The 23,844-nt window shown below is 34.9% G+C and overlaps 1 protein-coding gene across 1 annotated transcript in view; it reads left to right on the top strand.

Moving 5' to 3' along the window:
• Window positions 1-23,844, top strand: part of LOC110213751 (solute carrier organic anion transporter family member 1B1-like) — a 76,180-nt gene that overhangs the window by 47,513 nt on the left and 4,823 nt on the right. Inside the window, exons 12-14 of the mRNA XM_020994199.2 lie at window positions 2,330-2,514; window positions 7,630-7,694; window positions 19,223-19,340. Of these exons, the coding sequence (XP_020849858.1) occupies window positions 2,330-2,514; window positions 7,630-7,694; window positions 19,223-19,340 (368 nt within the window). The remainder of the gene's footprint in view (window positions 1-2,329; window positions 2,515-7,629; window positions 7,695-19,222; window positions 19,341-23,844) is intronic.

Raw genomic sequence — 23,844 nt, 5'->3', positions numbered from 1 at the left:
TGTCTGCTTGGCAGTCTTCTTTAGATTATTTCCTTAGACTCCACTTCTTATTTACAACAGAGCCAGTGTGGTAGAACAGAAAATATTAGCTTGGGAAACAAGAGACCTGGTATCTAATTCCTGTTCTTCTACTGACTAATTGAATGATTTTGAACTAATATCTTTACCCTATATGCTGTCAGATTTATCATCTATAAAATTAAGGGGCTTAGACTACATGATCTCTAAAATTCTTTCCAATTTTAAAACTTCCAAACTTGTTTAAATCTTAGCAGCTATTATGTCTTTGCTGACTCACTTACCTCCTAGTTTTAGCCCCTGATAGGTAGTCTAGTTCCATTGCCTTGCTGTGCCCAGTGTCTCACAATCAACATTAAATCAACAAATATTTATTAAACATTTACTATGAGGCACTGTACCTTGGTCCTGGGAATACAAATATAAAAGCAAAACAATTCCTGTCCCCAAGGAGACTACATCCTGTGAGGGAAGACAATATGCATGCCTTGCTCCAAATCAAAAACTGTGTCCTAAAGGGCCTAACTAATCCTTTAATCCTCCCTCACCAAACTCTTGCCCAAATGCCATTGGTCCCCATTAATGGTTGCCTCTGCTTCCTATTACATCTAAGCCTGGCCTCCATGGTGCTTTACTTCACTCCCAGGACATCAGATGCCTAGCTGTCAAGCATATGCCCTGCCTTACACCTTCTACTTCTCAAACAATAAACAAAGCAACTTTGTCATAGCTCCAGGAATGAGTCTATCAATTGATTTCCTATTTACATATGGTTCCATTCAAATTCCCTGTAACCTTCCAAAACAAAATACATCTCCTTTTCCCCCCACTCTTTTATAAGTTGTACTCCACTCTTAGCACATAAGACCCTTGAGGACAGAGATGGTATTTCCTTTATTTTATTTAATTTTATCTGCAGTCCTACCACATTGTCTGGCACATGATAAATAATCAACAAACGCTTTTTTGTTTACTTTATTTTTTCATCTCTGTAACTATAGGCAAAATATATTCAATATAAAGACAAGACCATTTTAAGAAAGAAGAGAAGAACCTGAGTTCAAATTCAGCCTCAGACACATAACACTCACCAGCTATGTGAATCTGGGCAAGTCACTTAACCCCAATTGCCTCACAAAAAAAAAATTAAGAATTATCCTTGGGGCAGCTAGGTGGCACAGTGGATAGAGCACCAGCCCTGAAGTCAGGAGGACCTGAGTTCAAATCCAACCTCAGACCAAATACTTAACACTTACTAGCTGTGTCAGCCTGGGCAAGTCACTTAACCCCAATTGCCTCACAAAAAAAAAAAATTAAGAATTATCCTTGGGGCAGCTAGGTGGCACAGTGGATAGAGCACCAGCCCTGAAGTCAGGAGGACCTGAGTTCAAATCCAACCTCAGACTAAATACTTAACACTTACTAGCTGTGTCAGCCTGGGCAAGTCATTTAACCCTAATCGCCTGAAAAAGAAAAAGGAAAAAAAAAGAAAGAATAGAGGTCCTATCAGCTGGGAAGGTTGGGTTACAAAAGGCCCTTGTGTGCATGATACACACACAAATATAACAAATCTCTTTTTCCTTTGTGCAGATATAATTGTAATCACATATAAAAATGCTCACCAAATCTTGATACACGATAACAGCTACTTGAATAAGGTATATATACAAAGTAGTGAACTGATAGTCCCACTTAATAAGAAGAAAGTGAGAATGGATAGGCAGAAATTAGTGAGTGAGTTACAGTGAAGTTAGCTAGAGATGAGGTGTTAACTCTAAGTAAAAGGAGTATAGAAAGTTAGGATCGGCTAATGATGCTTCATTTGCATTTTAGACATTACACACTAACTTGTTTGTTTTTAAGATAACGAGTAAAAAGTAATAGTTTCTTCCAAATATTTTTCATTAGTACCTCAGACCATGGAGAATAAATGAAGGGTTCTGGGAAACCTATTTACCTTTCAAATCATCACAGCAGTAGCAGAAGGAGCACTGAATTGGGAGTCAGGGCACCTGAGTTCAAACTTCAGGCTTGCTACTTATTATTTCTATGATTCTGATCAATTCAATTCCCTCTATGAGTTTCAGTATCCTTATCTACAAAATAAGGATTTGCTGGGCATTTTTAAAGATAATCTCTAAACTTAAAGCTATGATCAAATGAAAGACTATATCTACCAAAGGAGATTTTAGAATTCTCCAATATTTACTTTAGTTGATGGATAGTTCATTTTTAAATATGAGGAAATGTTTTAAGTCCTGTGTTGTGCTTTATAAATGAATTTTATAATAATTTTTGAATTTATTTTTAGGTCTTTCATAACTGTAGCTGTATTGAAGCTAATAATTTCCAATCCAGAAAAACCTCAGCTTATTTGGGCCAATGCTCAAAGAAAGATGATTGTTCAAGAAAGTTTATTTATTATATGGCAGTGCAAACTTTAAGCTCTTTTTTTGTGGGAATAGGAGGTTCCCCTAAAATGATGCTGGTGTTTAAGTAAGTAATGTAAAAATCATCACTGTTTATATGATTCCACAAATAATTCTCTCTTTTATTAAGAATCAAGCAGATTAAAAGATATACTGACCTTATTTATTTTCATTAAAATAAAGAAATGCTAGATTGATAGAATTCAGTATTTCCCAAGAGTTATATCCTAGGGTTTTATCCCCCATACAGATACTTTGGGGAGCGGGGGAATTGTTGTTTCCCAGGTGTTGTGGTTTTTCTTTTTCTTTGTTATTCAGAGGAAGTTTTTGCATTACGGTAAAAATCCAAATTCTGATGCCAACATTAGCTGGTATAATATCTTTCAAAAAAATTTGTGGATCTATTTTGATTGTTATATCATCATAATGATATAACTTTCAAGAAATGTAAGTTACCAAAGGTTTATAGATTTCGCAGAAGCTTCAGTTTTTCACATCATCAATACATCAAGAAAGCAGTTGTGAAGGCACTTAATATATGGAGCACCAAACAATATCACTAAGTAAAACGAAGTATAGCTTACCAGAAAGGAAAGGACTGTTGATTGTTTGGGAGTCTCCTTGAAATCAGCTTATTTCAGAACTGGGGATATGCACTCTACAGAAAAGAAATTAGGATGAAATACTAACTCTTCTTCAAGTATTTTAAGGCCCATAGCATGGAAGATAGACTAGACTTCTTCTTAGCCTCCAGAATGAAGAGCTAGAAACAATGGGTGATAGTTGCTGACCAGCAGATTTAAGCTTAATGCAAAAAACACCTCCCTAACAATTAGAACTTAGAACAATTAGAACAACTAATTCAAAAGTGGTACTGGATCCCTCAGGAGGTTACACATTTCCTTTCTCTTTAGAAGAGCACATGTTAGAGAAGGAGCATTCTGTGATCCTTTCCAATACTTATTTTGTGAGTCTGCATAAAACCATATCATTATGTATTTAACATGAAAGTAAAAATTAATGCCAAATTAATTGAAAACATCAATTAATTAACAAACATTTATTAAGCACTTGTCATGTTCCAGACACTGCATAACCTCTGAAGGTACAAAGACACGGCAAAAATGTTCCGTGTCCTCAAGGTATTTACTTTTTAATGGGAGAGACAACATATATCAATCTGGCCATATTGGATAAGTGTAAAATTGATGCAAGATAATTATATAGGGTGTGACACTGAAAGCTAGAGAAACCAAGAAAGATATCTGGGAGAAGGTGGCACTTACTCCCGGCATGAAGAAGAAAGAATGAGAAGTCACTGAGATGGAAGATGGTATGTTGTCAGAGAGGACCAGCAAATGGGCCAGTATGGCTGCATCATAGAGGACATAGAAAAGAACAGAATGTAAGAAGATTGAAAAGTAGAAAATAATTAATTGATGAATAATTCATTAGATTTTCCAAATAAGATATCATCAGTAACTTTCAAAAAAATAGTTTTAGTTGAATGCCAGATTGCAATGGGTTTAGAAGATAGTAAAAGAAGAAACATTGATTATAGATTGCTTTTTTGAGGTCTTCAGCTGAGAAGAGGATGGGAGATAGGAAATGATTGCTGAAAGGCAGGGCAGGATCTAGGAAAGATTTTTTTTTAAGGATGAAGAAGAGTTTATTTGATTGTAGGCAGAAGGGAAGGAACCAGTATATAGGGAGAGACTGAAAGTTAGAGAGTGAATGGGGATAATGGTGGAGGCAATCTGTTAGAAAAGACAAAAGTGGATAGGATGTAAACGGGTTGGCCTTAGCAATCAGAAGGGACATTTTATTATCAGATATTATAGTAAGTGAATAGATATTGTGAGATGATGTCAGAGAGATATTCCATGAGGAGGAGTGCAGAAAAGGGAGCTCTTGGTTAATTACCTCATTATTTTGGTGAAGTATGAAGTAAGGTCCTTAGGAAAAGGTATTGAGAGAGGGAACAACATGAGAAGCTTAAGAAAAGAAGAAAAGGTTTGGGACAGCTGATGTAATGAGTGGATTAGGGAATCCACTAGGAATAAGTATTAGGATTCACTTCCTGTAGTATGATGCCTGTTTAAACTAGCTAGAATAAATTTGTAGTAGACCTAGTAAACACAGTTTAGTGATTCCTTCTGGTTACTTTAAGAAGCATGTGAGTAGACAAGACAAAGATATTGGCAACTCCATGCTAGACTTTGCAAGTAAGCTGAAAATAGTTTGTTGAGTGTTTTTAAGTGTGTCACCTCTAGACACCTTTATTTGTGTTTGTATCTGGTCTGGCTTAGACATTTTCCAAGATTTTGTGTTCTTGCCTGCTGTGCCTCCTTTCTCACATAGTACAGTTGGGTGATAAAAAGACAGAGTGCAAAAATGCAGGAGGATAGAGTCAAGATAGCAGAGTGAGAGTCAGTATTTTTGCCCAGCTCACTCAACATACCTTCACAAAAACCTGGGAAAAGTGCTATGCTGAATTCTGATCAGGAAAGTAAAAAAAAAAACAACTCCAAAGTGAGTTTTTTCCAACCCAGGGCAGCTTAAGAAGATAGACAGAGAGGTCTAAGGTATGAGAACTAGACAGGAACATGGCTAGCATAGCAGTAATAAAGGTAATGGTGGGGAACATCTTAGTGCCTAGGGGCAGTAAGAGGACTAAGACTGAACACCAGGTCTGGAGTCACCAAGGCAGATAAAGATTCCAGGAGACCCTTGAATCCTTGAAATTTACAGCTCTGGAAACAGAAATGGGCACCAGCTGGCAGCTCTGTCACCCACTGCCCTATTCTGGATCACAGTTCCAGGGGAAGGAGGAAGTAATCATGGTCCCAAGCAAGAGAGGTGCTACCTGTGTACAGAGCAAGGAATAAGTTCCAAAATTTTAGCTATGTGGCTCCATGTCTAAGAGCAAAGAGGGTATTCCATTCTAATCTTTTAACCCCACACATAAGCCTACACTACAATAATCAAGACAGGAAACCAACACCAAAGAAGAGTTAAACATTTCAGTCACTCAAAATATGCAGAACCTTACACTGGGCTAATAATTGAGACTAGTAGCATTAGTCTACTGAAACTCAGCCATACACACACACATACACACACACACACACACACACACACACACACACAAAATCCAACAGACCTAAACCAGAGTCAGAAACTTTCAGAGATTGTATCAGAAAACCAGTGAACAAACCTCTCACCAGAAGCACTGAAGCTTACAAGCACTGAAAACTTATAGGCCCACAGACTGAGCTGTAAAAACAACATGAGGATATAAAAAGATAGAGGCTTAGGCCAGACATCCCTCAAGAAATAAGAAGAGCCCAACATTAACGTAAAGGCTAAAGTCAATAGTAGGAGGCTAAAGTCAATAGTAGGTGGAAGAAATGAGCAAATGACAACAACAACAAAAAGAAGCTGATTACAAAAAGCTACTGTAGTGACAGGAAACTGCAAAACAAACAGAAGAAGACAATGACTTGGAAAGGTCCACAAGCAAAGCCTCAAAGAAAAGTGAAGCTTGGACACAAGCCCAATAAGGATTCTTAGAAGAATATGTGTGTATGTTTGTGTGTGTGTGTGTGTGTGTGTGTGTGTGTAAACAACAAAAAAATTTAAACCAAATACAAACAGTAGAGGAAAAAAGTTGACCAAAAAATGAGTTTTGCAAGAAAGCCATGAAAAAAGAATTAACAGCTTCATAAAAGAGGTAAAAACTATTATGGAAGAAAATCATTCATTAAAAACTAGAATTAGACAAATGGTAAAAGAGGTCCAAAACTTTACCAAGGAAAACAACTCCTTAAAAATAGAACTGGACAAACAGAAGCTAGTGACTCCATCAAATATCAAGAAATAATTTTAAAAGACTAAAACAAAGAATAAAATGTGAAATACATCATAGAAAAAACAACTAACCTGGAAAATAGAATAAGGAGATATAATTTAAGAAGTAAACTACCTGAAAGCCATGAACAAAAAGAGTCTAGCTATTATATTTCAAGAAATTATAAAAGAAAATGACTCCATTTCAGAGGAAGAAATCAAAGTTATCAACAGCCATATGAAAAAAATGCTCTCAATCACTAATAATTGGAGAAATAAAATCAAAAGAACTTTAAGGTACAACCTCACACAAATCAGATTGGCTAAGATGACCAAAAATAAAAGGAAAATAACAAATACAAGCAGTGGTATGGGAAGATTAGCCCACTAATGTACTTTTGGTGGAGCTGTGAACTAGCCCACCATTTCAAAAAGTAATTTGGAATTGTCCCTTATCGATATTAAATTGTACATATCCTTTGACCCAGCAAGACTGCTATTAGGGCAAGAACATCAAAGAAAAAAGAAAAGGACCAATATGAACAAAAATATTTAAAGCACCTCTTTTTGTGGTAGTAAAGAATTGAAAACTGAGAGGATGCCCATCAATTGGGGAATGACTGAACAAGTAATATATGACAGATGGAATGCTATTATGCTATAAGAAATGATGAAGGGGATGGTTTCAGAAAAACTTGGGAAGATCTGTATGAATTGATGCCATATGGAGTCAGCAGAATCAGGAGAACAATCTGCAACATAACAGCAATATTGTGAAGATAATCAACTTTGGAAGCCTTAGTAACTTTTATTTACACAATGACCCACCATAATTCCAAAAGACTCATGATAAAACATGCTTGCCACCTATGGATAAAAAACTAATTGACTCAGAGTACAAATAGAAGCATATTTTTCTCTTTTTCTTCCTTTTTTAAATTTTGAAAATTAGCTTATGTGGGAATTTATTTTGTGTGACTACATATTTTAATGGATTTCATTTTTCTTGCCTTCAACGTGGGTGGAGTATGGGGAGGGAAAGAACTTGGAAGTGAAAAATAGGGTAAAAATCCCTAAGCTTAAAAAAAAGAAGAAACAATGAGGCAAAGAAACAATAACAAAAAAAGTAGACACTTTTAGTCACTGGGGAATGCTTAAAGGCTTTTCAAGTCCTGTGTTACATATGCCAATGGAAATTGGACTGTTTTAGAGCATTATATAGTCAGAAGAGTTGCCCATATTGCACGTATGCAAAATGCACTAAGAATGGTGTTTGTTTGTTACATAATTTGATAATCTGGAATTGTCTTACTACTCTTTGTTTTTATTTTAGGAATGTTGAGCCTGAACTGAAATCACTTGCAGTGGGTCTTCATTTACTGGTTTTGCGAGCAATAGGTATAAGATGCATACATATATCTGCATGTGTTTATGCTTTATTACAAGCTCATCAACTCTTAAAATGTTTATGAAAGTGAATGCAACACATATTTTAAATGGGAGTAAATTGTGTTAGAGATTAGAGTAGGGCTTAAAAAGACATAGTTCAGGCCCTCAAGAGGCATACAACATAATGTGGCAAGGGAAGTCCATGTACATAAATATGATGCAAAATAGAATGTGATAGAGGCAAAATACAGACCCAAAGAGTTCTAGGAAAACATTGAAGAGGGGAGCAGAAAAGCTATTGTTTTCAGCAGGTGAAATTGATGAGGGTTTCATGAAAGAAGTGGCTTCTGAGCTTGGCCTTGGAGAATGATTTCAATAGTCTTATGAAGGGGAGAAATTGAATTCTCAACAAGAAAAAATAGTGTACTTGATGAACAGAGGTGGGAGAAAGCAAGGCAAGATCAAAGCACAGATAGTGACCCAATTTAGCTAAAATAAAAAGTGTGCAAAGAGAAGTATAAGTACAAATGGAACATTTGCTTAGAATCATATTGGAGGCTTTTAAAATTCAAGCTGAAGACTGAATTTTGTTCTAGAAAGAGCCATTGAAGTTGGGGGGAGGGGTTTTGGTTGTTTGTTGTTTGTTTGTTTGTTTCTTTCTTTTTTAAGTAGAAAGTGACCTGGTCAGACCTACGCATTAGGAAGTTTATTTTGGCAGCTTTGTGAAGGATATACTTCGGAAGAGAGAGACTGAATTCAAGAACAATTAGGAGATTATTGTGGGAGTTGGGGCAAGAGGTTATGAAGGTCTGAATTTGGGTGGTTGCTTTGAGTATAGATAAGGAAATGGATTTGAGAGATATGGAGGTCAAGCCAACAAGACTTTCAGCTGATCTGCTATGAGGTTGATGGAAACAGAAGATTCAGAGATGAATAGTTTTGAACCTGGATAGCTCAAGGATAACCACCAACAGAAAGTAAAATTGGGATGAGGGAAAAAGTTTAAACAATTACAGAATGTCAGAGCTGACATGGATCTTAGAGATCATTTAGATCAGCCCCCTTGTGATTTTTGACAAATATTTTTATTGATGGCCTTTTCTAACATTTCCCGATGACTCTTCCCTAACTAAAAACAAAACAAAATAAAACGAAACACACCCTTGTAATAAAGAAGTAAAAATAAAGCAAAGCAATGCATGACTATGCATGACAATATATATTTTCTTCTATATATATATAATCCATACCCTTTCTTCAGAGAAAAGGAAGGCATGAAGTTGCATACTAACTGAATCTTAGAATCATGGACCTTAATGGCCATTAATCTAACCCATGTCCAAAGAAAAGCTTCACAACACTACACTTTTGAAATTCTAATCTATCTGAAGATATTCAGTGAAGGTGAAGAGTCGCTACTGGCAGCCTATTTCATTTTAGGATAGCTATAATTGTTAGATAACTTTCACTTACATCAAGCTTCCATTTCCACCTTTGCAATTCCTGACCTTTATTCTGAATTCTTTCCTCTTCAGCCAAAGAGAGAAAGTCTAATCCCTCTTTCCTAAGTACTGAAAAATATCTATCATACCTCTTCCCTCTGCTCCCAACCTTCTCTTCTCTAGACTAAACATGCCTTGTTGCCGAGTCATGGTTGCTCATTGACTAATGGACACTTACATTTGAAGGGTGTGAAGGAAGATTCAGTGAAAGAGACAGCAAAGGAGTGGTCAGATAGATAGGAGGAAAACCAAGAAAGCATAGTATCTCAAAAAGCTAAAGAAGAGAGAGTATTAAGGAGGAGAGAGTGATCAACCATGTCAAAGGCTGCAGAGAAGTCAAGGAGAATGAGGATTGAGAAAAAGACATTGGATTTGGCAACTAAAAGATCACAGAAACTTTGGAGAGAGTAGTCTTGGTAGAATAATAAGGTTGGAAGTCAGAGTGTAAGGATACATAGAGTAAAAGAGAAGAGGCTCTAATATAGATGGGCTTTTTGAGGATTTTAGCAATAGAGGGCAGAAGAAAAATAGGATAATAGTTAACAGGAATGGAAGGAACAAGTGAGGGGTTTTTTAGGCTAGGAAAGATATGGACATGTCTTGTAGATAGTAGGAAAGAAGCTAGTAGAGAGAGATTGAAAATAAGGTACAGTGGGGGTGACAAAGGTGGAGGAGATGGTATAGAAGGGATCACTTGAAAAAGTAGAAGAGTTATTGTTGGTAAAGAGTAGGGCTACTTCATCATATGAAACAGAGGAGAAAGTAGCAGAAGGCACTTGAGTGATAGAAGATGAGGAAGAGAGGAGAAAAGGGAGGTTATGGTGAATGGCCTCAATTTTTTCTGTAAAATATGAGGCAAGGTTCTGAGCTGAGAGAATGGGGGAGTCATGAGAAATTTGAGGATGGATGGAAATGTTTGGAAGAGAAACTGTGGTGAGTGAGATAGTGAGCTGATAAGGGAGGTATAGTATAATTGAAGTGGATCCACTCAAAATAGTTTCATGTCTTTTTCTGCCTTCAGCAGCACGCATACAGTTAAGAAAGTGAAATGGTGAGAATAATCTGAGGCTCAGGCTTGGCCAGACATAATTGGTGGTAGGATAAGGAGGCTAAGTATTCAAGAGAGGAGGACAGTCTACAAGTGAATTGGTTCACCAAGGAGTCAAGATGGGGAGAAAGAAAAGAGTTCCTAGTATGGAGTAGGTGGCCTGAGAGAGAACTGAGGTGTCAAGGGATTGGAGGTCACAGTGAGGACAAAGTGTAGAGTTATGTAAGGGAAGGCAGAGGAAGAGGTAAAAGGACAATAGATTAAGGTCAAGTAATTGGTAAAAAGTTATATCTTTGTTTCCTTTGTATACCTATTCTAATTTCTTCCATTACTTTTTGTTATTTTATTGCTATAGCTAACATTTCTAGTACAACATTAAATAACAGTGATGATAATGGACATCCTTAATTAACCCCCGAACTTATTGGGGAGGCTTCTAGTTTATCCCTATTACAGATAATGTTTGCTCTTCATTTTAGATGTATAACTTATAATTTTAAGAAAAAATCCATTTATTTCTGTGCTTTCTTGTGTCTTTAGTAGAAATGGGTATATTTTTTGTCAAAAGCTTTTCCTGCATCTATTGATATAATCATGTGATTTTTGTAGTTTTTGTTATTTATATTGTCAGTTATACTTGTAGTTTTCCTAATATTGAACCAGCCCTACATTCCTGGTATAAATTCCATCTGGTCATACTGTTTTATCTTCGTGATATATTGCTGCAATCACTTTGCTAGTATTTTATTTTTTAAAAAATTTGTGTCAATATTCATCAAGAAATTGGTCTTTAGCTTTCTATTTTTTTTTGTTTCAGCTATCAGCACCATATTAGTGTCAAAAAAGGAATTCAGCAGGATTCCTTCTTTACTTATTTTTCCAAATAACTTATACAGCATTGGAATTAATTGTCATTTAAATGTTTGGTAGAATTCACTTGTAAATCCATCTCATCCTGGGGATTATTTTTTTAGGAAGTTCAGTTTTTATTTATTTAATTTATTTTTCTAAGATAAGTTTATTTAACTACTTTTATTTCTTTTTCTGTTAATCCAGAAAATTTATGGGTTTTTTTTGTAAATTTTCATCCATTTCACTTATACCATCAATTTTATTGGCATATAATTGGGCAAAATAGCTAATAATTGCTTTAACTTCATCTTCATTGATGATAGGCATAGTTACCCTTTTCACTTTTGATAATGGTAATTTGGTTTTCTTCTTTCTTTTTAAAAATCAAATTAACAGAACAATGTTTTATTATTTTCTTCATAAAACCAGCTCCTTTCAATTTGTTTTACTTTTACTTTCAATTTTTTTATTTATTTTCAGAATTTCTATTTTTGTATATTTGGGGATTTTTAATTCATTCTCTTTCTAGTTTTTTTTTTTAGCTGCATGCCTAATTCATTAAAATCCACTTTTTCTCTCTTTGAAGTAAACAATTTAGAGATATAGATTTTCTTCTAAGTACTACTTTGGCTGCATTCCACAAAGTCTGATATGTCGTTTCTTCTCATTGTTGTAATTATTTTTTATGAAATTATTTATTGTATCTATGAGTTATTCCTTGATCCACTCATTCTTGAGGAGCAGATTATTTAGTTTCCAATTGATTTTTAATCCATCCTTCCACAGCCCTTTATTTAATGTAGTTTTATTGCAGTATGGTCTCAAAAGAATGCATTTAATATTTACATTTTGTGCATTTGTTTGTGAGGATTTTATGCCCCTATACATGGTCAATTTTTGTAAAGGTGGCATGTACAACTCATTCAATTCTCTCCAGAGGTCAAGCATTTCTAATTTTTCTAAAATTTTATCCACCTTGTTAACTTCTTTTTTATTTATTTTGTGGTCAGAGTTATCTAAATCTGAGGCAGAAGGAAGTCCCACTAGTATATTTTTACTGTTTCCTCCTGTAGCTCATTTAACTTTCCCTTTAAGAATTTGGATATTCTGCCGCTTGGAACAGATATGTATAGTAATATCAATTCACTGTCTATGGTACCTTTTAGCAAAATGTAGTTTCTCTTGTTATCTCTCTTAATTAGGGCCATTTTTGTTCTTGCTTTTCTGAGATCATGATTGTTGCTCCTATCTTTTGTAACTTCAGATGAAGCATTATAGATTCTACTCCAGTACTTTATTTAACACTCTGTGTGTGTGTTTCTGTTTCAAGTGTGTTTCTTGTAAATGTATTGCTAGATTCTGGTTTCTAATCCATTCTGCTGTCTACTTCCATTCTATGGATAAGTCCATCCCATTCACTTTCACAGGTGTGATTACCAACTGTATATTTCTCTCCTGTTTTCTTCTGCTTAAACATCTCTCTCTCTCTCTCTCTCTCTCTCTCTCTCTCTCTCTCTCTCTCTCTCTCTCTCTCTCTCTCTCTCTCTCTCTCTCCCTCTCTTGTTTACCCTGTTCCTCCTCAAAAGACTCTTTTGCTTCTTACCACTGGCTCCCTTTATCTACCCTCCCTACTATCCCGTCCTCCCATCCCTGCTTTCTCTTAGCCTTCCTCCTCCTACTCACCTGTTGGGTAAAATAGATTTCTATATCCAACTGAATGTGTGTGTATACACATACATATACATATATACATACATATTCTTCACTCTTTGAACCAGTTCAAATAATAGAGAAGTAAAAGCACACCTCTATTTTCCCCTCTGTTGTAAAAGCTTTTCTTTGTTTGCCTCTTTTATGTGATGTAATTTCCCCATTCTTCCTCTCCTTTTTCCCTTTTCTCATTGAATTGCTTTTTGTCATCCCTCCATTTTTTTAGATCAATCCAACATAATTGACTCACATTCATGACCTCTGTTTATGTAGACTCCTTCTAACTGCCCTAATAATGATAAAGTTCTTAGGAGTTACATGTATCATGTTTCTATATAAGTATGTCAACAGTCTAACCTTAAGTCCCTTATGATTTCTCAGTCATGCTTACATTTTTAGGCTTCTCTTGAATCAAGTTTGAATATCAGATTTTCTATTCAAGTCTGGTCTTTTTCTCAGGTCAAATTTCCTTGAGCACTTATAAATCCATTCTAGGAGGCTGTGCAATATTCTAGGGTTTGGTGCAATGCCATCTACAACAGCAACTTCTAGAGGATCTTACCATCCATTAGGAATCTTTGTCCAATTTGGATCTCTTCTGGCACAGTGGAAAATACCTTTGGGAAAAATAAATCACGTTGTTTTTTCTGCCTTGCCTTACATTTATTATCAAAAGCTCATTAAACAGCCATTTAAGGTATTTTTTTCTATCTTCCAAGGAGTCATGAATGACCTTTATGTGTACATGGAAGGAAACTTACTGTAAAAGACCTGTAAGGTAAAATCTTGTTCTACAGCATCATAGGGTTTTTGGGGTTTTTTGGTCATAAATAAACATTAAGCTCAATAGCATCTCATAGTCCCTGTATCTTTCAGTTAGTAGTAAAACAGTAAAAATGTGATCCATTACAGAACATCACCTACAAAAGCATGTTTATTCCTTAACATATCCTTATTGATTATGTCCTCAATTCATCCATAGGGAACTGTTTTAAAGATTTTGGATAGATGGAAGAGTAAGTAGGAAGACTGCTGTTTTCTCAGTCACACTTTTCCAGTGCTAATCACATCCAAGGGTTTTTCTTCCCCATTTAAATTATTTTTTCAAGTAACAAGCATTTACTCTCTTTCCATCCCACTTCTGCCACCCTTGGAAAAAAATTAAAACAAAACCCCTCCTATAAATAGTAAAGCAAAGCATATCCCCATGTTCATCACATCCAAAAATGCAGCTCTACATATCTAAGTCAGCTCTTGTCTTTGAGGATGTCAGTAGCATTCTAAATTACTGGTCCTTGGGAATCATGATTTATCATTGTATTGATTAGAGCTCTTAAATCTTTCAACATATTTATTTTTACATTGCCATTGTTACAATTTAAGTTGTCTTCCTGGCTCTGATCACTTTACTCTGCATCAGTTCCAAGTGAAGTTCAAATCAAATGCACTCAGCCAACCCCTTTTTTTATTTGTATAGATTTTTTTTCTTGTTCCCCCCAGTTACGTGAAATAAACCCCAATATCCATTCCTCCACTTTTCTTCTTCAGTGGATCCTTTCCCTTCTCTTTCTGTTCTTCTTTTGATATCATAAAAATATAACAAAAATAACTACCAAGCAATCGGTCTTATTTGACTCCCTCTATGACTTCTGTGACATTTCAATTCTCAGCAGAGGCTTGTATCATCCTCCTACATTACTTCCCACAAACACTTCAACTTTCAAAAAGTTTTTTTTCTAATTGTTCTGATGTATTTACCTTTTTATGTTTCCCTTTACTCCTGTGTTTATTTTTCATAGTTTCTACACAGCTCTAGTTTTCTCCGCAGGAGTGCTTTGGATTCTCTATTGCATCAAAGATCCATTTTCTTCCCTTTTAAAATTATACTTGGGTTTCCTGAGTAAGTCATTCTTAGTTGCAATATCTTTTTGTCTTTTGGAATATCAAATTCTATGCTCTCCACTTCTTTAGAGCAGTAGCTGCTGAATCTTCTGTGATCCTCATGGTAGCTCCTCAATTCTTGAACATTTTTTTCCTAGCTGCTTGCAGTATTATCTTCAACCCAAAAACTAGAGATTTTGGCTATGATGGGAGGAGGGTTTAATTTGGGTTTTTTTTAAGAGTTTATGTAGATTTTTATTCACTTTGCCCTCTGGTCTAAAAGGAGCTGAGTTTTCTTTCATGATTTTTAAGAATAGGATGTCAATTCAAATCTGGCCTCAGACACATAATACTTACTAGCTGTGTGACTCTGGGCAAGTCACAACTCCATTGCCTAAACAAAGACAACAAATAAATAAACAAACAAACAAACAAATAAATAAATAAATAGATAAATAAATAAATAAATAAATAAATAAATAAATAAATAAATAAATAAATAAATAAATGAATGAATGAATAGATAAATAAATAAATAAGTGAATGAATGAATGAATGATTAGATAGATAGATAGATAGATTGATAGATAGATAGATAAATGAATAAATGAATGAATGAATGAATGGATGAATAAATAAATAGATAGATAAATAAATAAATTAATAAATAAATTAATAAGTGAATGAATAAATAAATGGATAGATAGATAGAGATAGATAGACAGATAAATAAATGAATAAATAAATAGATGAATGAATGAATGAATGAATAATGGATAGATAGATAGACAAATAAATAAATAAATAAATGAAGATAGGATGTCAAGGCTCTTTTTCTGTCATGCCTTTCAGGTAGCTCAGCAATTCTTATTATTTCATCTTATTATTTCTATCAGTTAATTTTATATGAGACATCTTTTATATTCTTCCTTTTTTATTTTTTATTTTATCTTAATATTTCCAGTGGTCTCATGGACTCATTAGATCCTATTTAACCCATACTATTATTCAAGGAGACTGCTATTTAAATGACTTGGTACTTTTTGTGCTAGGCTATTTATTCTTTTTCCAGTCTCTTCAGAACTTTCATTTTCTTTTTTAGTTCTTCCCTCTATTACTCTCATTTCAATTATGTAATTTTTTATTTCAAATTTATTATTTATTGATTTCTAACTTCCTTTTTTTGAGTTCCAAATTATCTCCTTACCTCCAGCTCCTCACCCACATACTGAGAAGGCAAGCAATATGATATCAATTATATATATGAAATTATGCAAAACATATTTCCATATTAGCCACATCACAAAAAAGTAACAAAAGTAAAGAGAGAAAATTATACTTCAGTTTGCACTCAGAGTTCATCAGTGCTGTCTCTGGAGAAGGATAGCATGTTTTTTCATGAGTTCTTTGGAATTGTCTTGGATCATTTTATTGATCAGAGTAGCTAAGTCTTTGACAATTGATCATCATTACAATATTACCTTTACTGTGTACAATGATTTTCTGTTTCTGCTCACTGTACTTTGCATCAGTTCATATAGGTCTTCCCAGGTTTTTCTGAAACCATCCCCCTTATCATTTCTTATAGTACAATAGTATTCTGTCATAACCATATACTACAACTTGTTCAACCATTCCTCATTTGATGGGCATCCTCTCAATTTCTAATTCTTTGCCACCACAAAAAAGGAACTATTACATATCTGTGTGTGTGTGTGTATATGTACATGCATATATATATATATATATATATATATATATATATATATATATATTACATAAATATCCTTTTCTTTTTCCTTTGATCTCTTTGGGATATAGGCCTAGTATTGGTATTGCTGGGTCAAAGTGTATACGTAGTATCTTAGACCTTTGGGTATTGTTCCAAATTAATCTCCAGAATAGTTAAACCAGTTTACAACTCTACCAACCATTCATTAGTTTACCTGTTTTCTCAGATCCCCTACATCATTTGTCATTTCTGATGGGTGTGAGGTATTAGTGCAAAGCTGTTTTAATTTGCATTTCTCTAATCAATAGTGATTTAGAGAATTTTTTCATATGACAATAGATAACTTTGAATTCTCCCTTTTAAAACTTCTTATTCATATCATTCATTTATCAATTGGTAAATGCCTTTTATTTTTATAAATTTGACCCATTTCTCTATATATTTGAGAAACAAGGTCTTTATCTGAGAAACTTGGGGCAAAATTTTTTTGATATTACTTCACTGTCTATGGAACCTTTTAACAAAATGCAGTTTCCCTGATTATCTCTTTTAATTATGTCTACTTTTGCTTTTGCTTTGTCTGAGATCATGATTGCTACTTCAGCTGAAGCATAACAGATTCTATTCCAGCCCCTTATTTTAACTGTCTACGTGTGTCTCTCAAGTGTGTCTCTTGTAAACAATATATTATTGGATTCTGGTTATAATATCATTTTTGAACCTTTGCATTATTTCTTCTAAGAATTCTAATTGATCTTGTGGGCAAGCTGCGATTTTCTTTGAGGTTTTGCTTATTGGCATTTGGGAGTTTTCTTCTTGGCTTTTGTCTTAGGCACCTAGAACTATTTTATTTTGTTTAGTCATTAAGCATTCTGCTCTGGGTAATCCTTTTTTGCAAACTTAGCTAGGGACTCTGGGAACCAAATCAGTAATCCTGACATTACCACCCCCAGTGGAACCCAGGCATCCACAATCTGCTCTGTTATAAAAGACTCTGTTTAGGGCTCTTAGCACTGAGTTGTCATTCTGAACACCTCTAAGAAATCCTGCACTGCAGGCCTAGCTCAGGGCTCTAGGAACAGAATCTATGCCTTTAATGCAGGAATTTCATCAGCTGAAATGCTGGCCTAGCTCTGAGATCTGGGCACTGTAATCCTGCCTGAGTACTATTTCACATTTTTTGCCCTGGTCACTTACCTTTAAGTCAAACTTGTGATCTGGAGCTGACAAGGTAACCCAATGTAATTTCACTTTTACTTACTTATCATCTATATTAAACTGTTTTTGCTTCTCAGATTGTGTTTAGAGTAGTTGGGGTGCAGAACTTAGCCATACTGTTCCTTTTATTCTGCAATCATGGCTATATTCTATTCCAAGGATTTTTCCATGCCTTTGGTATCCTTTACTCCTTTTTATATATATATATATATATATATATATATATATATATTGGTTTCTCCCATATAATCATATCATAATTGTTTGTGGTATGAATCTCCTGTAGACATAGTTGATCCAATATGACTGTTTTTCCCGCTTTTGTTCTCATTTCTATTCACATTTCTTCCTTCTGTATTTGCATATCTGAGACTATGATGTTAGTATGGTAGTCCTGTGATGTTTGATGGAGAAAACTTTGTCCAAATGGTTTTTTTCAAATTTTTTTCATTTTTCTTCTGTTTTTAGTCCTTCAATTTTCATACTTAAGTGTCCTTTAGATCATTTTTATTAGCTAAATATTTTACAAAATTTTTCTTTAAAACTGTTCTATCATCTATGCATTGCTGTTTTATGGGATGATATTGCTCATAATTATCCATCATTCTTCATAAAATTTTACAAATGAATTTATATTTAGAAATGCATGGCCTCTAGGAATCATCTCTTGATTTGGCCAGCAAATGAAATATTTGCTAACCAAGGAGGCTTTCTGAGCTCTTTTCTGGTCTCCTTGTTGCGGAAGTTAATTATATTAGTTAAACATTTAGATAAAATTATTAGTTAATGTGGATGACATGTCTGTTGTCCTTTTTTCCATTTAAAAGTTTCAGCTTTGTGTTTAAATAATATGGGACATACAAAAATATTTCAAGAGTGAGAGAACACAAGGAAATGGAAGCAACAGAAAAAGCCTCATCTAGAAAAATCAGTAGAACTTGATCATTTGCCATGTGTGTTTTCTGTCTCTCTGTCTCTGTCTGTCTGTCTCTCTCTCTTTCTGTCTCTGTGTCTCTCTTCTCTCTTTTCCCCTCTCCTTTCTCTCTTGTTCTTTCTCTTGCTCTCTCTCTGTCTTTTTCTCTCTATCCTTCACTCTCTTCCTTCATTCATTCCTTCTTGTCTTCTTTCCTTTGTATTTTCATGGATGCTACTTCATGATAGCATAACAGGCTGTTGGTTTTTTAAACAAGGAAAATCTTTTGGCACTATTCACATCATATTCTCCTATAATCCCTGATATTTTCAATGTAAACTGCCGCCCTAGTTTTCTCATCCATTTGAAAGTGAAAGGGATGGAATCAAGAAATATGTTTTGTTATTCAAATTTATAGTATAACAATGTTGGTTCTGAAATATATCCTTTACTTCAGAGGTTATTAACCACAGGTCTGTAAACCTGTTTTTTTTTAATTGATGTGCTTTAATATAATTATTTTCCATTGTAATTTTGTATATCTTATTTTATACTTTTAAAAAACTAGTATTTTGAAAACTGATCTAAAGAATTCAAAAGGTTGCTAAAGAGTCCATGACACACACACACAAAAAGGTTAAGAACCCTTGTTTTAATTTGGCATTTGGCTGTTTATTACAGGAGGAATTCTAGCTCCTATTTATTTTGGAGCAGCGATAGATTCATCATGTCTGAAATGGGGCACCAATAACTGCGGAGATAAAGGGGCTTGTAGAATATATGACTCCATATCATATAGGTAAGTTGATATTAAGAGGTTCCATAAACCATGTAAGTTTTTACCAATGACTCTGTTTATTCAAAACAAATGTAATTACATCATCATTTGATATTGAAGGCATGTTCAATTTGTTGTGGTTTGTCTGAAAGGGCTGAGAAAGACCAGGTTGAGTACATTGTACACTCTATCCAGGAATCTTGGATGAAAGGGCAAAAATAGAATTAATGGCAATAGAGAATTCCATTCTATAATTTTTTCCTTGGAACTGTTGATTCATTGAAGGCATGAAGATAAATATCCTTATTCTTTCTACCCTACAAAGAGATAATATATTCTAATGGAAAAAAATAATTGTAATTTACATTTGGTACATTTATAGCATACAAAGTACTTTCACATTATATATATCATCTCACTTTAAAAATCACTAGAAAAAGGCTAGGAATTAAAATATCTGAACTTTTCCTTGTACTCCACAAAATGTGTGCCCTTGGGCAAGTTACTTAACCTCTCAATAACTTGGTTTCCTTGTCACTGAAAATGAGATCTAGTTCCTGCTCTACATACCTCAGAGAATTATAAATTAATTCAACTTAATTCAATAAAGATTTATCAAGTAGTTTATACATGCAAGACATTGTACTAAGTTCTGGGGATACAAAGATGAAAAAATGACAAGTTCTTGCCATTATAGTAGTTACAGAGTAGAAGGAAGGTTGAGATAACTTAACATATCATTTTAATACATCTAAAAGAATAATATATGCATAAAAGTCAGAGTGATAGGGAAGGATAGATCAGTTGTAGCTGAGGGGAGCAAAGGAAATGAAAGTAAACATCAAGAAGGAAACAAAACTGGAGTTTGAACTTTGGCACAGGTGAAGGATTTCAGTTATCAGAGATTGGGGATCCATGGTAGCTGGAAGAATGAATGAATTAATGAACAAGAATTTTGTTGAGTGCTTTTTATGTGCCAAGCATTTGGATAAGTGCTGGGGATACAAATGGAAAAAAAGGTGAGATAATACCTGCTTTCGAGAAGCTCATACTCCAACTGTGGGAGAAAATGTATGAAAAAAAAATTGATCTACAGGATTCATGGACAGCCCTGGAAGTTCTAAGGGTGAAAGGATAAGAAGATGATAATAAGAAGCACATGGTTACTCAGGATTCATCAACAAGCCAAATAATGGGGTGGGGGAGGATAAAGATTGTCTATCTCTATCTATTACCTAGGGCACAGTGACAGACAGTAAGGTTTGATGGTCCTCAATCTCCCATTAGATTTGTTACTCCCATCAGTTCAGAGTGGCCCAGGAGTCAGAGGAGGGGTAAAGGAAAGGCAAGAAGGATGGGTGCCCTTTTACAGGTTTGGTTGGAGCTGGTCGGTAGAAGGAAGACTCACCATGAGGAAGGCCACTCCTCTTTACCTTCTAAGGTGGAAGAGGGCAAAATAAGATCAAGAACAAACAATCCAGTTTAGCTAGAAAAGTGAGTACTCAATTGCATATGTTAGAAGGCAAGACACCTTACTTATGTAAGGGGTTATCAAATGACCCTTAATCCTGAACTGGTTGTGTCAAAGTTGGTATTTACCCTAGAACTACAAGCAACAGGAAATGTAGTAAAGAATTTACATATCTGTAACACCAAGTGAAACTCCTCTTTGTGGGTCAGTAAAGGAGACTCAGTGCAGTAATGGCAACAAATATTCCTCACGATGAATAGGTGTCTACCACAAATACAAAGAGCAAAGAAGTTTGTAGCCATCTAGTTTGCAGCAAAAAAAAAAGTAGTACACATAACCTCTACTAAACCATGTGATAAAGGAGGAATTCTCTAGGTAATCAAGTATACCAGCTGTATTAGAAATATTTTTTCTTAAAAGTAGAAACACAGGCATTTCACTCATAAAGAATGACAAGTAATGGATAGACCACTCTCTAACAGATTAAATCTCTTACAAATACAAAATATAAAGAAGTTAAAATTTTGATGGGATATGCTAATGATCCAGCTATTTGGACAGAAATAGAAACACTAAGTACAAATCATTGATTCTGGCTTTCAGTGGATCTAGGCTGTCATGGCAAACCATGATTTGAATACATATGAGTTTGAATGTTGCCTCTGACACTAGCTATGTCAACATGGAGAAGTCATTTAATCTCTCTGAACCTCAATTTCCTTGTATGTAAAATGCAGATAATAATACCACTACTGGATTGCTGTGAAGATCAAATGAGATAATGTATATCAAATGCTTTGTGAACTCTAAAGAGTTGTATGAATGTCGGTAATTCCATGATCCTATATTTTCCTGGTTCTATTCTTATCTGTTGGATGGGTCTTTTCTCAATCTCCTTTGCTGGATCTTTCTCTCTTTTCTGCCATCTCAGCAGGGCTATCCCTAGGTGTCTTTTCTCTACACACTTTCTTATTTGGGTATCTTTTCTACTCTCAGGGATTTCAGAGTCATCTCCTGGCAGATAGCTACCAATCTATTTATTCAACCCTAATTTCTCTCCTGGGCTCCAGTTACACATCACAAACCATTTACTGGACATAGTCCCTGAATCAGAGAATTTCAGTTTTGGGAGGGACCTCAGTGGATGTCTAGTCAAACTCATACTCCAAAAGGAATTCCTACTACCTGATAAGGGCTCATCATAAACAGACATGGAGCATGTGTTACAGCACCCTGGAGTGAGCTATAATTAAGCCCTTCTCAATACCCTCAAACACTCAATTCACTACATCAGGCGTTCCCAACCCAAACTTAATGTACTCCACTATGAAAGACTTGTCAAGTGGTCATGGAGAATACTTTGATCTGATTTTTGAACTTATTTCCGATTAACAAAATTATGAAACTTTTTGGTGTACCTTTGGAAAAGGGTGTCACATTCTTACTAAATCGGCTCATAAGGATTTAATTTAATTATTTTATTTTTATATATGGTGAGGTCTTGAATGTGTTTCCTTTTTTGTTGAATTGGGGGTACTGGAAGATTTTCAGAAATTCCAAGGACACTAGGAGTGAAACAGTTCAAGAAGCCTTGCACTATACTCAAGGGTGGGGCCAATACTAATCTCTCTGGGCTTGCCAGCAGGTATGTCCCAAGTTCTATGCACTCCTATGCAAATTATACAGTCTCAGTTTGAAGGTTTCCAATGAGGAGAAATCTCCCTTTTTCTGAGACATCCCATTTCACTTTTGGATAGCTCTAAATGTTAAAAAGGTTTTTCCTCCAATATCAAACCTAAATTTTTCTTGCATTATTGCCCCTGGTTCTACTTTTGGGACCACATAGGTCAAATCTAATTCCTCCTCCATATGATAGTACTTCAAATATTTAATATACATATTACGTCCTCGCTGGGTCTTTTCTGTAAGTAAAGCATAACTTTTTTCAATAAATCTTTATTTGGTCTGCATTCTCATATCACATCTTCCTGGATGTACCATTGGTATCTCAATATCAATATATTTAAAATGTAACTCCTCTCCTTTGAACCTATTCCCCACCCCCAGGTGTACCCCAACATACTTCCTTAATCCTGTTAGAGGCACCACCATCTTTCCAATCTGTCTGGTTCACAACCTTATTCCTTACCTCTCCACCGTCCTGTCCAATCAATTGCTAAATATTGTGATTCTGTTATTAGAACATTTCTTACACCATTTCCTTACCTGCTTCTCACTTAGCAGTCTTCACACTCAATTCACTTTCACCATGACATGACCATTATCCTTACTTAAGCCCCTAATCATCTCTCTACTAGACTACTAAAATAACCTCATGATTGGTCTGTCTTCTATCAGTCTCTCCCTCTACCAATCTGCCATCCTCAAATGACCATTACAATCTTCCTAACACTAGCAATGTCGATAACAATGTCATTCTTAATCTATATATTTTGTTTAATATTTTTTATAACTGAATATCAACACAATTGCTTTATTCTGTAATCTGTATTTTACAAATAAAAAAATATTCTAGAAGAGGTTCATAGGTTTGCCTAGATTGCCAAAGTCTATGACACACACACATAAAAAAAAAGTGTTAAGAACCCTGCCTCAGAGACTAAAATAAAATACAAACTTCTCAGGATTTCATTAAAGTCCTATACAAGTTGGTTTCTATCAACTTCTCTATCCTTATTTCCTATATACTATTCCACTTAAAGAATTCCATATCCAGCCAAAACAGACTTCTGGCTAGTCTTCAAATTCAACCTGACTTCTTCAGTTCCTTCAAATTTGGACAGGATGTCCCTCATGTGAACTACTTTCTCACACCTCCATCTTTCTCAATTTTTGTCTTCCTTCAAGGGTCAGATCAGGTGTCCCCATCAGGAAAGACCCTTCTTTCCTGATCCTGCACCATCTCTTCCCCATTTTCTAGTTCTTTCTCCCTATTGGTAGATATCAAGCAACTTTGAATTTGTTTATCTACAAACCTATTCTATCCCTAGATAAAATGAAATTTCTATAAGGGGACAGGCTATTTTTTGTCTT

The sequence above is a fragment of the Phascolarctos cinereus genome, unplaced genomic scaffold (genome assembly GCF_003287225.1).
Source record: "Phascolarctos cinereus isolate Bilbo 61053 unplaced genomic scaffold, phaCin_HiC Scaffold_1;HRSCAF=81, whole genome shotgun sequence".
In the NCBI taxonomy this organism is placed as follows: domain Eukaryota; kingdom Metazoa; phylum Chordata; class Mammalia; order Diprotodontia; family Phascolarctidae; genus Phascolarctos; species Phascolarctos cinereus.
This window is presented reverse-complemented; position numbering and strand designations above follow the sequence as displayed.